The sequence below is a fragment of the Toxotes jaculatrix genome, chromosome 4, assembly GCF_017976425.1.
Source record: "Toxotes jaculatrix isolate fToxJac2 chromosome 4, fToxJac2.pri, whole genome shotgun sequence".
Lineage (NCBI taxonomy): Eukaryota > Metazoa > Chordata > Actinopteri > Toxotidae > Toxotes > Toxotes jaculatrix.
In genome coordinates this window covers 16,162,403-16,178,219 of record NC_054397.1, presented here as the reverse complement: position 1 = coordinate 16,178,219, position 15,817 = coordinate 16,162,403, and the positions used below count along the sequence as shown (strand labels likewise).

The window sequence follows — 15,817 nt, the reverse complement described above, 5'->3', positions numbered from 1 at the left end:
TTCCTCTGGACCACTGCTTGCCCCTCCTCCCTCTCTCTCTGAGTCAGTCTTTCTGTCTTTCTCTGTTCTCCCACTCTCTTTCTGCCCACCCTCTCCTGTAAGGTTTGAACCAAAATACAGAGAGCCCTAGTGCTGTCTGTCTTCAGTGTTTGGTGCATGTTTCACAAGTTTTTTTTTTCTTTCTTTTTTTTGCTCTTCGTGAAAAGAGATTGGAGGTTTCTGTTCATGCTCTAAACTGAGTGCAACAGCGAAACTCATTAGTTAAATGAAGAATACACCGACTGTTTTTAGCTCTGAAATTACTTGCGGATTCATTGATTAGTAGTCCACAGACAAAAAATGAAACAGCTATTTATAAAGCGTAAATGTCAAACCTTTGCTTCTTCCAGCTTCTGAAATGTGAGAATTTAATGCTCTTCTCTGTGTTATATCGTTTTAAAATAGATTTGGTTTTTGTTGTTGTTGTTGTTGTTGTTGTTGTTTTCAAGTGTTAATTTAACAGAAAGTGTTAGATTAAAATGTTGCAGTGTGTTCTGGGAAATTTTTAGTTGTTTAGTTGTTTGTTACATTGTCATGTGTTTAAATATAAAAAAGTTCTCAGCCTTTATTTGTACAGCTGAAGCTGAGTGATTTTGGACTAACCCTAGACCTGAGCCTGACAAGCTGAATCTAAACGTTAAAATGGTCACTGTATAGAGGATAAAGCTTAAGCAAAACAGCCATTTCTCTGGTGCCCTCATCAGGCTAAACTTCATTTTTATTGCCCCACTAGAAGGAGTATTAGAGTCTCACTGGGTGGTTAGTGTGGCTTGTTAGGTAATTAAATGAACACAGCTGGTCACACATGCTTTCCTTGACATCCTCCTGTCGTGCTGCATGCCTCTCTCCGTGGCCTTTAAATTATTTTCTTATCTCTCCGTCCTTTACAATATTACATCCTCCATTATCACATTTCTTTTCTTTTGCTGCTGGCTGCTCCTCTCTGTATTTCTTTGTCTCCTCCTTCCTCCACCTCTTCTTGTTGACCTCGTTCAGCCTCTGCCACGCCGCCTCTCCACACTGTTCATTTTCGAAATGATTAAAGACTTTGAGCACAGCTTGATTTGTTATTAGAAGCTTTTTAATTAGAAAGTGAGCTGAAATTGTGTTGACAAACTCTCAGGTGTAAGACACGCACACACACATGCTCACTTCTGATAAAACCTGGCCTGCGCTGATATGACTGCCGTTCAAATGCTCGGGTGGCGGGCTCTCTCTAAAAGACAAGAGTGGATCTGGCTGTGTCCTGAAGCAGCCAACAGCTATGTCAACATTGGCTCGCCTAATTTCGCACGCTCAGTGGGAGACGTCATCTCTTCCTGCAGGAGACCGAAAACATCAAGCTGATACCAGCAGCTTGAAGTGTGGGCTACTTCAGCTCCTCTGAAATGTTCCCAAGAATAAGTTACTGAGCACACACTCACATAAACACACAAATGCACAGATAGACAAGCTGGATAAGATGGTAACTACGCACACAACTCACCAACACACACTTACATTCATAAAGGATCAAATCAAGGTCAGTAGAGCAGATGAAACATTTTGTACAGTCCTGACAGTTAATGGCAGCAGGTCTTGTGAGTCCATGTTTCTGGCACAGTGATCAGCGGCACAGTGGCTAAATGCCAGGCACACAGGGCAAATTTACTTGTGTAGCAACAACATTCATTTGTCACTGGTGGACGGGAAAGTGTAACCGTCAAGCCCTGACTATTTTGTTTCTCTGCGAGAGGACATTGTTAACAGTGTGACCCAGCTTCTTCTTTCAGTTTCACATGTTGGTGAAATGGTTAAAACCAAACAATGTATTTCATAGTCTAATCTAAAACAAACTTTTTAATCTATAAATGTACATAAAGTGTTTTGGTTGTTTTCACGCTAACTTGAAAACCAAGTTGGTTTGGAGCAGACAGAAATGTGGCACCATACTGTAAGTGAGGTGCTACATCCGAGGGGAGGGGCAGGCACGAATTGAGCTTCACTCTCAGAACCACTTGGCTTGGCTCAGGATTCTGTCTCCCAGGTTTTAAAATGAGAATTTCTCCAGACCTTCGTCATTGCAGCCAAGGGGTATGGCTGAGTGAGATTACATGTCTGGTCACCCTGGTTGAATTTGGCACTTCAAGATCCAAATGCTTTGCCTCAACGTGCTGAAAACACATTTGGAAGAAGAATCGTGGCGGCATCTCAAATTCCTTTCCACAACAATTCCAGCACCTCTCATGCTGTGCTGGTACAGTTTTGCTTTTTCACCTCAGTGATTTTGCTGTCACTCTTTCCTTGTGTCCACAGGCCAAAGGTCATTTAATTACAGTCTTTTGGCTAGAAATAGGTACTATCATGACCCTGCCTGAATCCACATATGGAGCTGCATGTCTGTGTTTCTGAGTGTTAGAGAGAGAAAGTGAAAGAGAAAGAGAAAGGGAGCACAAGTGTGTACGTGTGAGTTAGTATATAGTAGTGTGTGATGTGTGAGTGAGCAAGCGTTTTTCTGTGTGTGTAGGGATGACTCAGAGCAGGGTGCTGGCAGCTAAGGTGAATGTGTTAAGCCCCTTGAGCCAGCCAGTTGATTAGAAATGTGGTTTGAGACGATAACTGAATCAGCGTCTTTCCTCAGTCGGACAGCATTTATGGGTTTTTTTTTTTTTGTTGTTTTTTTTTTAGAGATTATTTTTAGTCTCAATAAAAGACGCAATTGCAGCTTAGGTCGCTCAGCACACTGACGCCATAAAATTATTAAAAATTACATTTCCTTATTGTTGTTTTACGGAAGCGCCTTCGGGTCACTTCAGTTCCTGTGTACAGCTGCTATCCTCCAGATGCCAGCTGACACTGAAATTTGAAATTTGCCGGTGTTATGTGTTTAAATATTAATTCAAACACTTAGGAGTGAAAACACATTCTGTAGCTGCTGCAGCATACAAGGTAGTTGCCCACAGGATTGAAAAAAAAGTAAACTTAAATTGAAAATCCAAATTGACACCTACATATTTAAATTCCTACATTTCCTTGATTTCCCTCTGAATACAAAGCAATCCAGCACTTTTCCCTTTCATGAAAATCACTTTAAAACTCTTTTGGTGTGATTCACTATCAAGAAGTTATCTTGCAGCCTACGAAGAGCTGCTTATTTAACAGTTATACGGCCTGTTGAGGAGTTTCTGATCATAGTGATTTATTTTGGAGCAGAAATACACCATCATGTCAGAGCCATGGTTGGAATCAGCAGCTCTTTGGTTATTAGTCAGCCTGTCTACCTCCAGGCCAACCTGCCTCTCCTGGTTTGTTCATGTTTTGCTTCTAACTCACGCATCCACACACACACACACACACAGTAAACACCCACTCCTTCCCATTGTTATAGTGATTGTTCAGATTCTTTTCCTTGCTTTGGAACTACAAGCCCCCACATAATGCACATACACACACACACACACCTTTAAATATACAACCACACTCAGCAGGCCAAACTCCCACTCACTCCCCAGCACGCTGTAGAGGAGCGCCTCAGTAACGTCTCACATGAATGCGTGCCACGGGGAATCAGTAGGGCTTTGATAACAACATATGTTTTCATGTAGGGATTGGAGTGTGAAGATCTCTGGAGGGAAGCTGTGCCTCTGCCAGCAGACAAAGAGGGCAGAGGGCCAAAGAGATTTACAGTGGCTGCACTGAAGAAATGTTTCACTGATCACGCAGAATCGAGTCCCAAACTGAGTTGAGGATTCTTAGGAGCAAATCTGGGAGAAGAAGAAAATATCCAAGGTTATAAAGAGAATTGCTAACCGAGTACGGATGTACTTCCTTGCTGATGAAGGGTGGTTTCTGTTAAGATCAGACTATAAGACAAACTAATAAATAACATGTGAACATGTGTTCGCTGTACCCATCATACGGGGTGCCAGTGAGTAGCATTGGTGTTTTTTTTTTTTTTTTTTTTTTTGAGGATTTGACCGTATCACTGGATATTCTTAAGAGTGCTGGGTGGCTTTACCAAATCCTTCATGTTGTGATGTCCCGCGGTGATGCAGTAGGTAAAGACAGGCAGGAAGGAAAAGAAGACAACAACATATGAAAGCTGTAGGTGTGGAAATGGGTATGAGACTGCTACACAGGATCCCAAGACAATCAGAGTAGCAATCTGCTCTTGTTTTTAGCTTAGCTGTGAGCATATAGTGCTGACTACACACACACAACCACCATCGGGTGAGTTCCCTGGTGAGTGAAACTGATTGATTTCCAGAAACAAGGATATTAACAGCTTTGTAACTGGTTACTTGAGCACTGCTTTGTTCAGTGTAGGATAAAACCCCCTATATGTTTTACTGTTGTCATATATTAATATATGTATATAATATGTACTGTGTGAAAATCTAAGAAGCCTGTGACATCAGAAGTACAGTCAGTACTGAAGAGCTCACTTGAGGCTGACTGAAACGCCGGTGTGACCTGTCTCCAGTTCAACAATGCAGTGGCTGGGGCTTCAAGGCTCCGTTGAAGTTCATGTGTGTGCACTCCTGCCTATGTGAGTTTATGTGTGTGTGTGCGTGTGTGTTTATGCGTGCACAGGCCCCAGGTGAGCCTTCATGTGAGTGTGTGCAGACAGCGCAGTGTGACAGACAATAATCATGGGTCCTTGTGGGTTTGCCGCTCCTGTGATGCGATGATGCCGAGCTCTGCTGATGGTGGTGATATGTACCCGTTTGACCTCTTGTCGCTCAGAGCAGGAGTAAACACAAAGGGAGAACAAAAGAGTTGGAGGACACAATGTTCTTTTCGAAGTGACCTTAGCTCTTTTTTACACCCCAGAAACACTCAGAAAACTTGCTCAATATGCTGGGAATGGCTTTGCTGCCAAAACTGAAAAGTAGTTCATTTTAGAGCACCACTGTAATAATAGAAACAGGCTCAGTGTAGCAAGGTTGCTATAAACGCTCATCACAAATAATTCAGTTCTTTTTCTCAGAGGTATGTGTGTCCAAATCCCAGACCCCATTGCTAAAAGTCCTCCAGGCTTTTGGCGAGTACACTATATTAGATCAGTTCTTTGTGCTATAATCGACCAACACCTGGCTGTTTGGGCAAAAAACAAAAAAAACAAAAACTAGCAGTAGACACAAAAGCATGAGAAAAATGGAGCTTTCCCTGCCTGCAAAGAAGGCAGAAAAAGAGCCTTTCATTTGAGCCCTTGCACATTTCCTCCAGTCTTTTCCTCCATTGTAGTAGTCACTTTTTTTAACCTCTCTGTACAATCTCATTGCTCTTTTACCTTTTTCCGAAAGCATCTCATCTACAGTTTGACACCACAGTCATTTAGAGAACAAGGCAAGCGCAGCTATTTAAGCTCGAACGTGCTGAGCTCTGAAACCAGGGCCGATATGTAAATCTTACAAATCAATTACACTGGCAGGGGCATGTAGACGCAGCTGGTAATTTTGTCCCCAAGCAACAGGAGACAGTTGAAAATGGCCTAGATCTGTTAGCATTCAGAGTTTTTTTGGATTACACCCAGTGTGACAATTGAACAGCTTAGTGCTTCTGAATATTAGTATTCACTTGTTATTGCTGCGGCCGGCCCCCGCATCTATTTTTGGCAGACGAAAGCAAAGCTGGAACAGTGTTGTGGTGGTATTCATTATTCCCTTGGTGCTAAATAAAGAGAGACACAGCACACTCAGTGCTCTCTCTCCCTTTCTGTCTCTCCCTATTTGTGTATCCGCAGTATACAGTATATGTGTCTTATATGTGTTATACCCTCTCTTACTCTCATTCTCTCTCAGTGGAGTCATCTATTCTCTGTTTAAGAGGTTCTTGACCTGCTTATGGTGGAAGATGCCTTTTCAAGTGTGTGGTGAAAAGCTTTGCTTTTGATTTATTATGCATAGAGAATGAAGTATCAAAGCCAGTCTGTGTTTCCTACTCATATTCCTCTCTTTTCCGTACTGTACTTACTTCCTGTTGTTAGGCTACCATTAATACTGACACCGCTTAAATGGTCATCTCAAATGGCTTCCTTTCATTGGTGGTGCTATGTGTCATCAGCTACATATATGTATATGAGGAAGGGTGCAAAATGGTTTGCCACAGTGTGCCTGAAATGCAGACCAACAGATTGGAATGCACCTTTATTTAAGTGATCAAACTAAACCACTGAACCAAAGAGTATCTTCAATGTGCAGAAACATGAATTACCACACAATATATTTTACGTTATGACATCTCAGTGACATACACATTTTATATTGAGCATATTAAACTTTAAGCTGCACATATTGTATTTTATTGCTTTGGGAATCATACACTGTACTCTCTGACAGACAGTCCCATTTACGCCTAAAACGTGTTTAGTGTGCCAGTACAAACACCAGCATCTCTGTGAATGTGAAAGCTGCCTGCAACCTCTGAGTAAACAGTACTTGTCATGCTCTCGTCCTTGTGCTTTAATGAGAAGTATCACAGCACTTAAAAAGAAATGCTGGTATGATCCTTGGGTTGAGTTAGTGTATTTATTTAGGAATACACTGAAGTGTACACATACAGAATCCTTCAAACTGAACAGAATGGCTCTGGTCATTAGCGTTTTCCTTTTATTTTTAGGCCACACTGTGACTGATAGAAAAGTTCCCCTTTCCCACATGTTGATTTGGGGGAAATGAGGCCAGGGTTTCCATGGTGACGCTTGTAACCTAGTCTGTCTCTGAGGGTCTGAGGATTGTTCTCCATTGTCCTCCAGAGAAGAGATGGAAAAAAAGAGGGCAAAATTGAAAGAAAGAGAGTTGGTCAGAGCTCAGCTTGTGATATGTAAAAGAGAGGTGAGATACACATGTGAAATACTGTCCATTGTTATTTAAAAACACATTGTTATTGTTTCTTTTGTTTGTCTTGTTTACAAACCCATGCAGAGACAAATAAAATAAATTACTTGATTCCATATTATGGAAAAAAAAAGGCTCAATTGAGCTTTAAAATCACGTGTGATTATCAGAGATCCAGCACAGAATCATATGCAGTCCATCCAAGATTGAGGAGCTCTGTGCATCTCAGAACATTCAAAATAGCTTTTGGGTAATTCTCTTTTTTCATTTTGGCACCCAGCTCTCCTCACCGTGGGCAGAACTCACCAGCACAAAATGGAAATTGAAGTCAACTTCAAATAGCCACTGCTGCATCGCTTGGTCCCCAGGTGCTGATGAATCCCTTTTCCAATCTCTATAGCTCACACAGTCCTTCTAAACTGTCCATTAAGAGTGATATGCTGCTCAAGGCAGAGGCACCTCCTTCCATTTTGTATACACATCAGTCTCTGTTATTTCTCCCCTTCATTCTGCTGTTTCCTCTAAATGCTGTCAGTTTAATCTTACTGTACACATAGCATAAGGCCATGCCAAGATGGATATGCAGTAATTTTCAACACTCAATACTTGTGCAGATGGCTGAGGTGTGAGCATGTGGAAATACTGATCCCAAGCAAACAGCAGTTGTAGCTGCCTGTCCTGCTCTCCGTTGTGTTGACTTCCAGTGTCCTCCCGAGACACAGCAGCACTAATTGTAAAGCTGGTCTTGTGTTTACTCCTGCACAGTATTCAGAAGATAGAGGTATCACTTTTGCATTTTACAGTGATTTAAAGGATAATGAGCTTTTATACTGTGCTTTTATCCACTTAGTAGAGGCAAACATTAAAGTGAAGATAAGGCCAAGTCTAGTAATGGGTTGAGGTAGAGTTTGAAAACAAACTGTCACACATGCGTTTTGGGCTTTGTGTTTTTGCCTCATTACATATTCCAGAAAGAGCCATCCTTGGAGAAGTTTTCAAAGATGCCGAAAAGCAGCTCATTGTTCAAAGAGAATGCAGCAGTGATTGGATTTTGTTTGAACAAAAGAAAAGCTGCGGCAAAGTTGGATTGTCATTATTTCTGAAGACACGGCGCAAGACCAGCACAGCAAGTCTCATTTCCCCTGAGAAGGTGGAGAGACCAGACCCCGGTATCTCAATGGACTATGACATTGTTTTCTACTTAATGTCGAAGGGTTTGAACCTGAATCTTTTCTAATTAGTATGTCAAGTCAACCTCTCAGAAACCAAAGTTTGAAACCTCATCGTGAATAAACAAATAAAGTTGCAAAGTGTTCATCATTCATATCACAAAGTTTCAATGTACAAAAAGCAAAAGGCTGATCTGAAGAAGAGTGGTGTCTTGCATACAGGTAGACTGTTTGGGGTGTTATATAAAAAGGCTTTAGAGAAGACTTTTTTTTTTTTTTTTTTTAACAGCAGACATTTTGACTTGTCAAAAGCCAGAAGAGCACAGATGAAATAAATTTAGTTAACAATGGCTCAGTTCTGTCAAGTGCCCCAGAAAGGCATCCTGAAAATTACTAGGAGCCTGGAATCAGCTCACCTAAATGTAATGCAGTTGTTTGTAATGTTATTAATTACACCTGTGCTTGTGCTGCTGTGATCTGCAAAAATTTGTACAGTGCAAAAGTAATAGTAAGTAGTAGGAAAAAGTTGATACTTAAAAAAAGCTTTTCCTAACATTGTCTCCAGATCGAAAAAGAAAAACTTGAGAAGTCAGAGTGTGGTGGAAGGTCCACCGCTGTGGCTGTGACTGTAGAATCAAACCAACAGACCAACACTCACTGTTTCCTTTCAAATATATAGTATATCAAATATCTATCTTTACAAGTTCAGTTTTTGCAGTTAACAATAGTTGACACAGGTAAACAAACCAGCACCATGATGCATGACTGCACAGCATTCCTTTTGTGTGTGTTTGCCTGTGTGTTTAATCAGTCATTACCACCTAGTGTTAGCCGACAGCTTTAACATCAACTATAGATAAAGTTTTAGCAATCTGTTGCTCTTTCCCCCCGAGTCATACTTTTCCATTTTTATTCATTGCGATCATGTTTTTATTCTTAGGTTTATCTTTGAAGTCTCTCTGCCCTCCTGCTGAGTCCGACACAGCATGTAGGGCATCGCAGCCATTTAGTTTATTCAGCAGACATCAGCGTGACACTGAGGATGGCTGACATCTCAAATATTTCTATGAGTTTTATCAGTTAAACTTTACTTCTCTCACAGACAGATGAAATCCCTCCCTGCTCTAGCATTTTCCAAATCACCATTTTTTTCTATTTAGCTATTATTTAGCTATTTAGATTCACTTTCACCTGTCACAGAAATAAGTGTTTTCTTCTCTGCCATCAGCTCTGGTTAAAGCTACCATTCACAGAGGTTTGCCCTCTTGCTCTGACGTTCTGACTTATCTCTTCGCGTGCAACAAAACAATAATGATCTTTTGCCAGTTACAGCTCTGATGCCTGAAATTAATTTGAGCAAAGAGAGTAAAAACAGATGGGACACTCTTCTTGCATGTAGCCTGCTCACATTTCTAACAGAAAATCCTTCCTACTGTAACTTTATCTTCATCTTCTTCTTCAACTTCATCTTTTTTAACATCATTCTGAAGATGATGATGATGTGGATTTGTATTTTTGCTTGTATTTATGCCTCTACCTGCAAGTAACTTTTTTAAAAGTCGAGGTGAACACATGCCATGTCCACTGATGCGACCATGCTTTGTCCTATCTGTCTCTTTGTCTGCAGGGACCCAGTCCACTGGAGGATCCTTCCAGTCCCAGTTCAGCCAGCACACAGCAGCCTCGAGGTCGACACAGTTTTGTCCAGGAACATTTCCAGGCTCAGTACAGGTGAGAAGGATAGACATCAACTGCATGCTCAGATTAGCTTTGCTTTTCTCCTAACATGTTTGTTTGTTGGTCTTTAAGTTCAGGGCCGTGTCATACTGGTGTTGATTAAGTCTTTGTACCTTTTAGGAATTTCTGTCAAAATCATATAAAGTTCTTAGTAAACCTTATCAATTATGCAGTACGCAGACTGGATTCCACTGGGCACTATATTTTGTGTCTTGAGGTTGTGTTTGAATAAACAGAGTGCAATGCATACCATTAAAGAGAACAGGTATTCGGCACAGGTGGGAATATATTTTCTCTCCCGTGGATAAGAATCAGTAGCTTGAGAAAGTAGGTCAGACAGGCCCTGCGAAGGATTCAGGGGATTTATCTTTAGTACTGGCTTCTGGCTCTCGTTGCTTCATTCACAGTGGAAAGTCAGAGACTGGGGCTCTTAAGTTTAATAAACCCTCTAATGGAACTGACTCTAGACCTTTCAGTAACCTTGTCGGCGCACTTGGCTGTGCACATTTGATTAACCTCTCGCTCTCTTGTCTCTCATTTGATTCCTGAACAACATCAACGAAAACGGTAGGCTTGTTTAACGTCAGACCTCAACTTTCTGTGACTGAACAAGCAGATGATTTGAATTGACAAACTTTTTTTTCCAGATTTTTCTTCCCTGCAAAGAAAATACACAAGTAGAATATGTGAGTCTGCCCTTGCAAACTTTTGTAATGAACTCCAGCTCAGCGCACGCCGGACACTTTAGCACTTGCTATTGGGTTCACTGTGGCGACATGCTTGATTGTCATATATGACAATAAATCTGTGCATTTTTATAATGAAAAACATTTTTTCACAGACATTTTATTGGCAAAATAGATTCATTAAGGAAAAATGAAAACATTAAATTATAACATTTATAATAATAAGAAGAAAAGAAATGCATGTCAGTTTTAGCCTTAGTTTTTCTATCAGATATTTCTTGTTGTAAAATGACATTGATATGAAAACTGCTAAATGCCCGGCACTAATTAGGTAGTTTTAAATTCACATAAATAGGAAATAAATGAAAGACTCTGGAATGAAACTCTGGATTTAATAAATTTCCTGGTATAATTCTGAGATATGGACTCATGCAGTGTGGTCTGTAAAAGTTTAACTGGGATGTTTTGAACACTCTGCTACGACCAGTGTCCCACGCTTTTTGCAATTTTTAGGCAGAACAATTGTTGGTGAAATGTAATCCCATCAGCTGGGAATCAAGGGAAGTGGATGAATTGATCAGTTGTTGACAGCTGATGACAGGTGTCTCCAACTTGTCTGGCCTGACAGGCCGTTTCCCTGGTTGATGAAAATGAATGGACTTTTAGTGAACCGGTTTTAGTGCCTGTTTACAGTCAGCATTTAACTCAAGTTCGAGATGGGTTCAAGTCAAGTTTGTCAGTGTACACATTTGCCCTCATCACCACCCTGCTGTGTCTGAAATTAGGACCAAATAAAGTTTCAAATAGGTTTCATTTTCTTCTCATGCTCGTTGGAATTAAATTCCCATCCCTCGTTTCAGCATGGCGGCAAATGGGCAAAGGCTTGTTTGTGTATAAGTCGAGGGGAGAAGTTTAAAGAAGGAAAGATCATGGCTGACTATTGAACAGGCTCGAATGTCCATAAATGAAGGAAATCTTGTGCCAATCCATGATGTACAGTGAGACTCTGAGAATGGGAAATGAATTTAGTTCAAATATCTCTGGGTGAGAAATGATCATGCTGCTCAGAGTCTGAATACAGGGACAGAATCACAGCCACACTGGAGAGGAGACCTGTTGTGTTTGGTTGAGCACAAATAGTCGGCTCGCAGCAGTTTATTATGTGAGCCAATCAATAAAATAGGTCAACCTGTGACACGCGTACAGTATTGACCACTACACTGTGAGGTTAACCAGCCATTCATTCGTGGGATTATCCCATTCCCTCACTGAGGGATGATGGATCGAGCACTTAGAATAGAACTGTATCCCTCTCTTTCTCTCTCTCTCTTTTTCTTTCTCTTTCCCATTTTCTCTCACACACACGAGCAGACACACTGAATGTTTATGTGACATTATCAGATTAGCTGCCAGTTCATTAGCTGATTAGAGTAAAAACGCTCAGGGACATTTTCACAACACAAGTCCCTGGAAGCACCTACTGCGTCTTCAAACAGCTGTGGGTGGGTTTCTGTTAAACCAGTACACCCCTACACACACACTCATTCACACACACCATTACTCACCACCACACACAAAACATCCTGTGCTTTCCTTGTTCTTTTTCCCAACTCACACACACCTCATTTCCCATATGACACAAATGTCCCCTCTCCTCCTTTTTTCTTTTCTTTTCATGAACAATTCAAACTATATTTAGAGGGGCATTTCTTTGTGCTTCTATTATTTGGCTGTGAGTGCAGGCAGGGTAATGTTTTCTCCTTGCATAAGAGCTGCTGTAATTAGCTCTAGATGCCTCACATACACATACACAGTCACAGACCCACACACACCTCCAAGCACTTGCAGAGTGGGGTGTAATTAGTTAGACATGCTGCACACATGCACATTAATACAGCCTATGCACAAACAGAGAGGCGTTTATGGTATATTTGTATACACACACACACGTGATCATTGCTAAACCACTGTAATTAGCTAACATGCGACTGCATCCTGGCACAGCTTTGTCTCTACTAAAGAGGCTAAGTGCTGAGGTGCGTTTACCTCTGAGGCTTGTAGGGACACCGGAGCGGCTTCATAATGGACTAATGATGGACCACAGGTCACCTGTAAGCCTTTTCCCATCATAATTATGATTTTATGGAACGCATTAAAGCTTAGTAGAAACATATGTTTGAAAAATACACCGGAATCATGCTCCGTGATCATGGCCCTCACTGAAGATGTGTGTAGTTATAAGATGTGTGAGCCCAGCTTTCAACCTCTGGCCTAGGTGGTACAGTACCACCTGCTGTAGTCAAACTGTGCTGATGCATGGTAATAGTACTGCCAACAAATATGCACATGTTCAGTACACAAGGGGTCAGCAGAGTTTTAAGAGTACTGGTTTTGTGTTGCATCCTTTTGTTATTGTTGGACTCACAATGGACATTTAAAAAAAAAAAGTGAAACTGATGAGATATTTTTTTATGAGACTTTTTATTCCACACATTCTTCTTCCTTGTCTACAATGCAACTGTAACTGCTGACAGTTTGGTTGGAGACTCCAGTGTGTTTTACCAGGGGCAGTCACTTTTTTTTTTTCCATTTTTAATTTTCCAACTTGTAGTTTTCGTGCCCAATAGACGTCAAACGTGGCGGCTGTGCCTTTGCAGGTAGACTGAGTTGTCCAGTGATCGCAGTGTTGGCAGTTTCAGAGCAGACAGCATCCCAGCTCCTCTTGTCCACACATTGAAGTGTCCTTGGGCAACACACTGCAATTCTAATTGCTCCCAATAGTTACTCGCATGGTAGCTTGGTGTGTGTGTGAATGGGTGATTGAGTGAAAGACTTTAGATAAAACCACCATATAAATGCAGTCTGTTTGACATCACTTGAGGCAATTTATCAAACTTCACACTTTATACAACTTTTTTCACATATTCAGTAATACTCACCAAAACCTGTAAACACGCTTTGATGTGTAAAATCTTTGATGTGTAAAATCCCTTCATATTTTTCTCTAACAAATGACCATCTATGAACAAGCCTGTTATGACTGAAAAGTTTTTGTTTATTAGTGGAACTTTAACATTTAGAAACATTTCTTCGAGCTTACTTTAAGTTGATGCCCTGTAATACTAAGTGTGAAAATGAATTCCTTAGGACAGAACAATTTTAGTGGTATCACACTTCACTAATACACAGAGCACTGAAATAGGTCCAGGCAAGGTGGAGAGAACATTTTGCTCACATCAGCCCCCAGTCTGGACAAACTTCACTCCAGGCTCATTCACTGCTACATCCACTGGTTAATGCATTTCTTCTTTGAACCACATAAAGCCCCAACACCAAAAAGAGAAATACAGAGCTAGATCCAAATATTCCACATTTATAAAAAATGAGTATCTTCATTACATTAAAAAATGTGTATAATTCCCCACTTATTTACAATTATTGGATTCCTAACTTTTGAATTAATGTTTGATCATCACTTGGGGAAGATGATGTACATTGTGTTTTTTCTTCAAGTCAAAATTACTAGTAAAAACACTGACGATAACTCTAACACACAGTAATTTCACTCTTAAGTAGTCTTGAGTGCAGTGAATTGGCCTACTGTGCACCAACAGCTTATTATTCCAGCTGTTTTCTCCTGATGTTTCCATGAGTCATTACTGGTTGTAACAAGCTTATCATGTAACTGCAAACCTTAAAATGCGGGGGACTGTGAGATTCACCTGAGGGATTTGAGTAAGATGAGCATAAATATAGAGAGATGAAGAGAGTGGGTGTGTGTCACTGTTAAAATCTGGATGAGATGGTTTGAAGAACATATAACAAACAGTAAATGGCATTTTTTTTCTTTCACATTTCTAATACCAGTCACAGTCCTTGTTTGTTTTTATTTTCATCGTTGCCCTATGTGTATAGTTTTTTTTAAACAAATCCCAGAGAAGTGTTCAAGTTGCTTCTTTTGTCTGAACATCTCATTCTAAATGATTAACAGTTACCAGTTAACAATTATCACATCTGTTGCCGATTGATGTTCTGTCAGTTGATTAACTGATTGATTACCTAATATTTTTCCAGCAATAGCTTTGTACATTCAGTACAATTTTCATATTGGTCTTTTCAGACACTGATATTCCTCTTAGTACAGCAGCAGTGCTGCATATGTGCTGCTGTACACTTACTTACTGTTACTCATGCATTTTCTGCTTAATACTGTTTGTTGTACTGTTAAAAAGTATATTTAGCTTTAGATATTAGTCCAGCTCCTGTCTGTGTCCTCTTCTTCTTGTTGCTCGTTGCCGCTACAAATGGCTAATTTCACCACTAAGGTCGTTTAGTTTAATCTTATCTGTGTCTAAAATACAGAGGATCCAGCTGTCTTTTTTCTATCAAAACTATAATCTCTATAATATTCTTATAAATTATTACCTTTAGTTTTAGTTTTAGTATGATATAACATTTTGTCAGTGTAAATCATTGTGTTGGATGTCTGGTAAGTCTTAACAGCTTGAAACTTTATTGGTTGGTCAGTAGTGACACACTACATGATTGTTTCAATAAGGGTTGTCTCTTTTTGTAACAATTTGGCGACATCTGGCACAGTTACACCATCTTATTTGGATATTCATCAATGTGCATATTTCCTGTTACTTAATAAGTATCAATCAGTAATCAGTAAATGAAGCGTGTTCTGTTGTTTTGTCAGTGTAGCACCAAACTATCTCAGAAATAAAAAAATCTAACTGTGTTATTCAACACTTAGGCTCTAACCAGTTTCTCACTCCAAAACCTAAATCAAGCACCGACCTCTCTAATGCACATCATATACACAAGTTATTCTCTAACTGAAATGACTCAGTATAGATTTGTTTCTGAACTCTGAGGCCATGTTCTCCCTGGTGACTTACATTTATTAAATAATAGACAAAGATACCCGGATGGTCAGGAATTTGTTTTCCATCCTGGGCTTCTTCAGTGTAAATATGCCTTATATCCATTTGTATTCTCATCTCATTTGCCTGTCTCAGTCTGTGCTGGGTTCAGTCTGTTCAGCCGGGACACTTATTCCTTCATCTTCACTCCTTTTTCACTGTTTTACTCTTCACCTCCTCTTTACTTCATTTAATCACTGGGGTCCTGGAGTCACTTTGCCTGTAAATGCAGACTTAACAAAAGAGCAATCAGTCCCTCGCAATCTCGCAGTGTCTAATTTTTATTTCTTTGTTTCTGGCTGCATCTTTGTCTGTCTCCTTCTCTATCTGTGTCTCTCCTGGCCCTATATCACTTGGTTGGTCTCTCTCTCTTCACTCTCCTTCCTTCCTGATTCTTTTTATATCACACAGAGATGCTCCTCAGAGGCATTCGGTGGAGT

At 40.3% G+C, this 15,817-nt stretch overlaps 1 protein-coding gene across 1 annotated transcript in view; it reads left to right on the top strand.

Annotated features, from left to right (window-relative positions):
- Positions 1-15,817, top strand: part of usp43a (ubiquitin specific peptidase 43a) — a 94,998-nt gene that overhangs the window by 25,511 nt on the left and 53,670 nt on the right. The window contains exon 3 of the mRNA XM_041037005.1: positions 9,654-9,757. Within this exon, the coding sequence (XP_040892939.1) occupies positions 9,654-9,757 (104 nt within the window). The remainder of the gene's footprint in view (positions 1-9,653; positions 9,758-15,817) is intronic.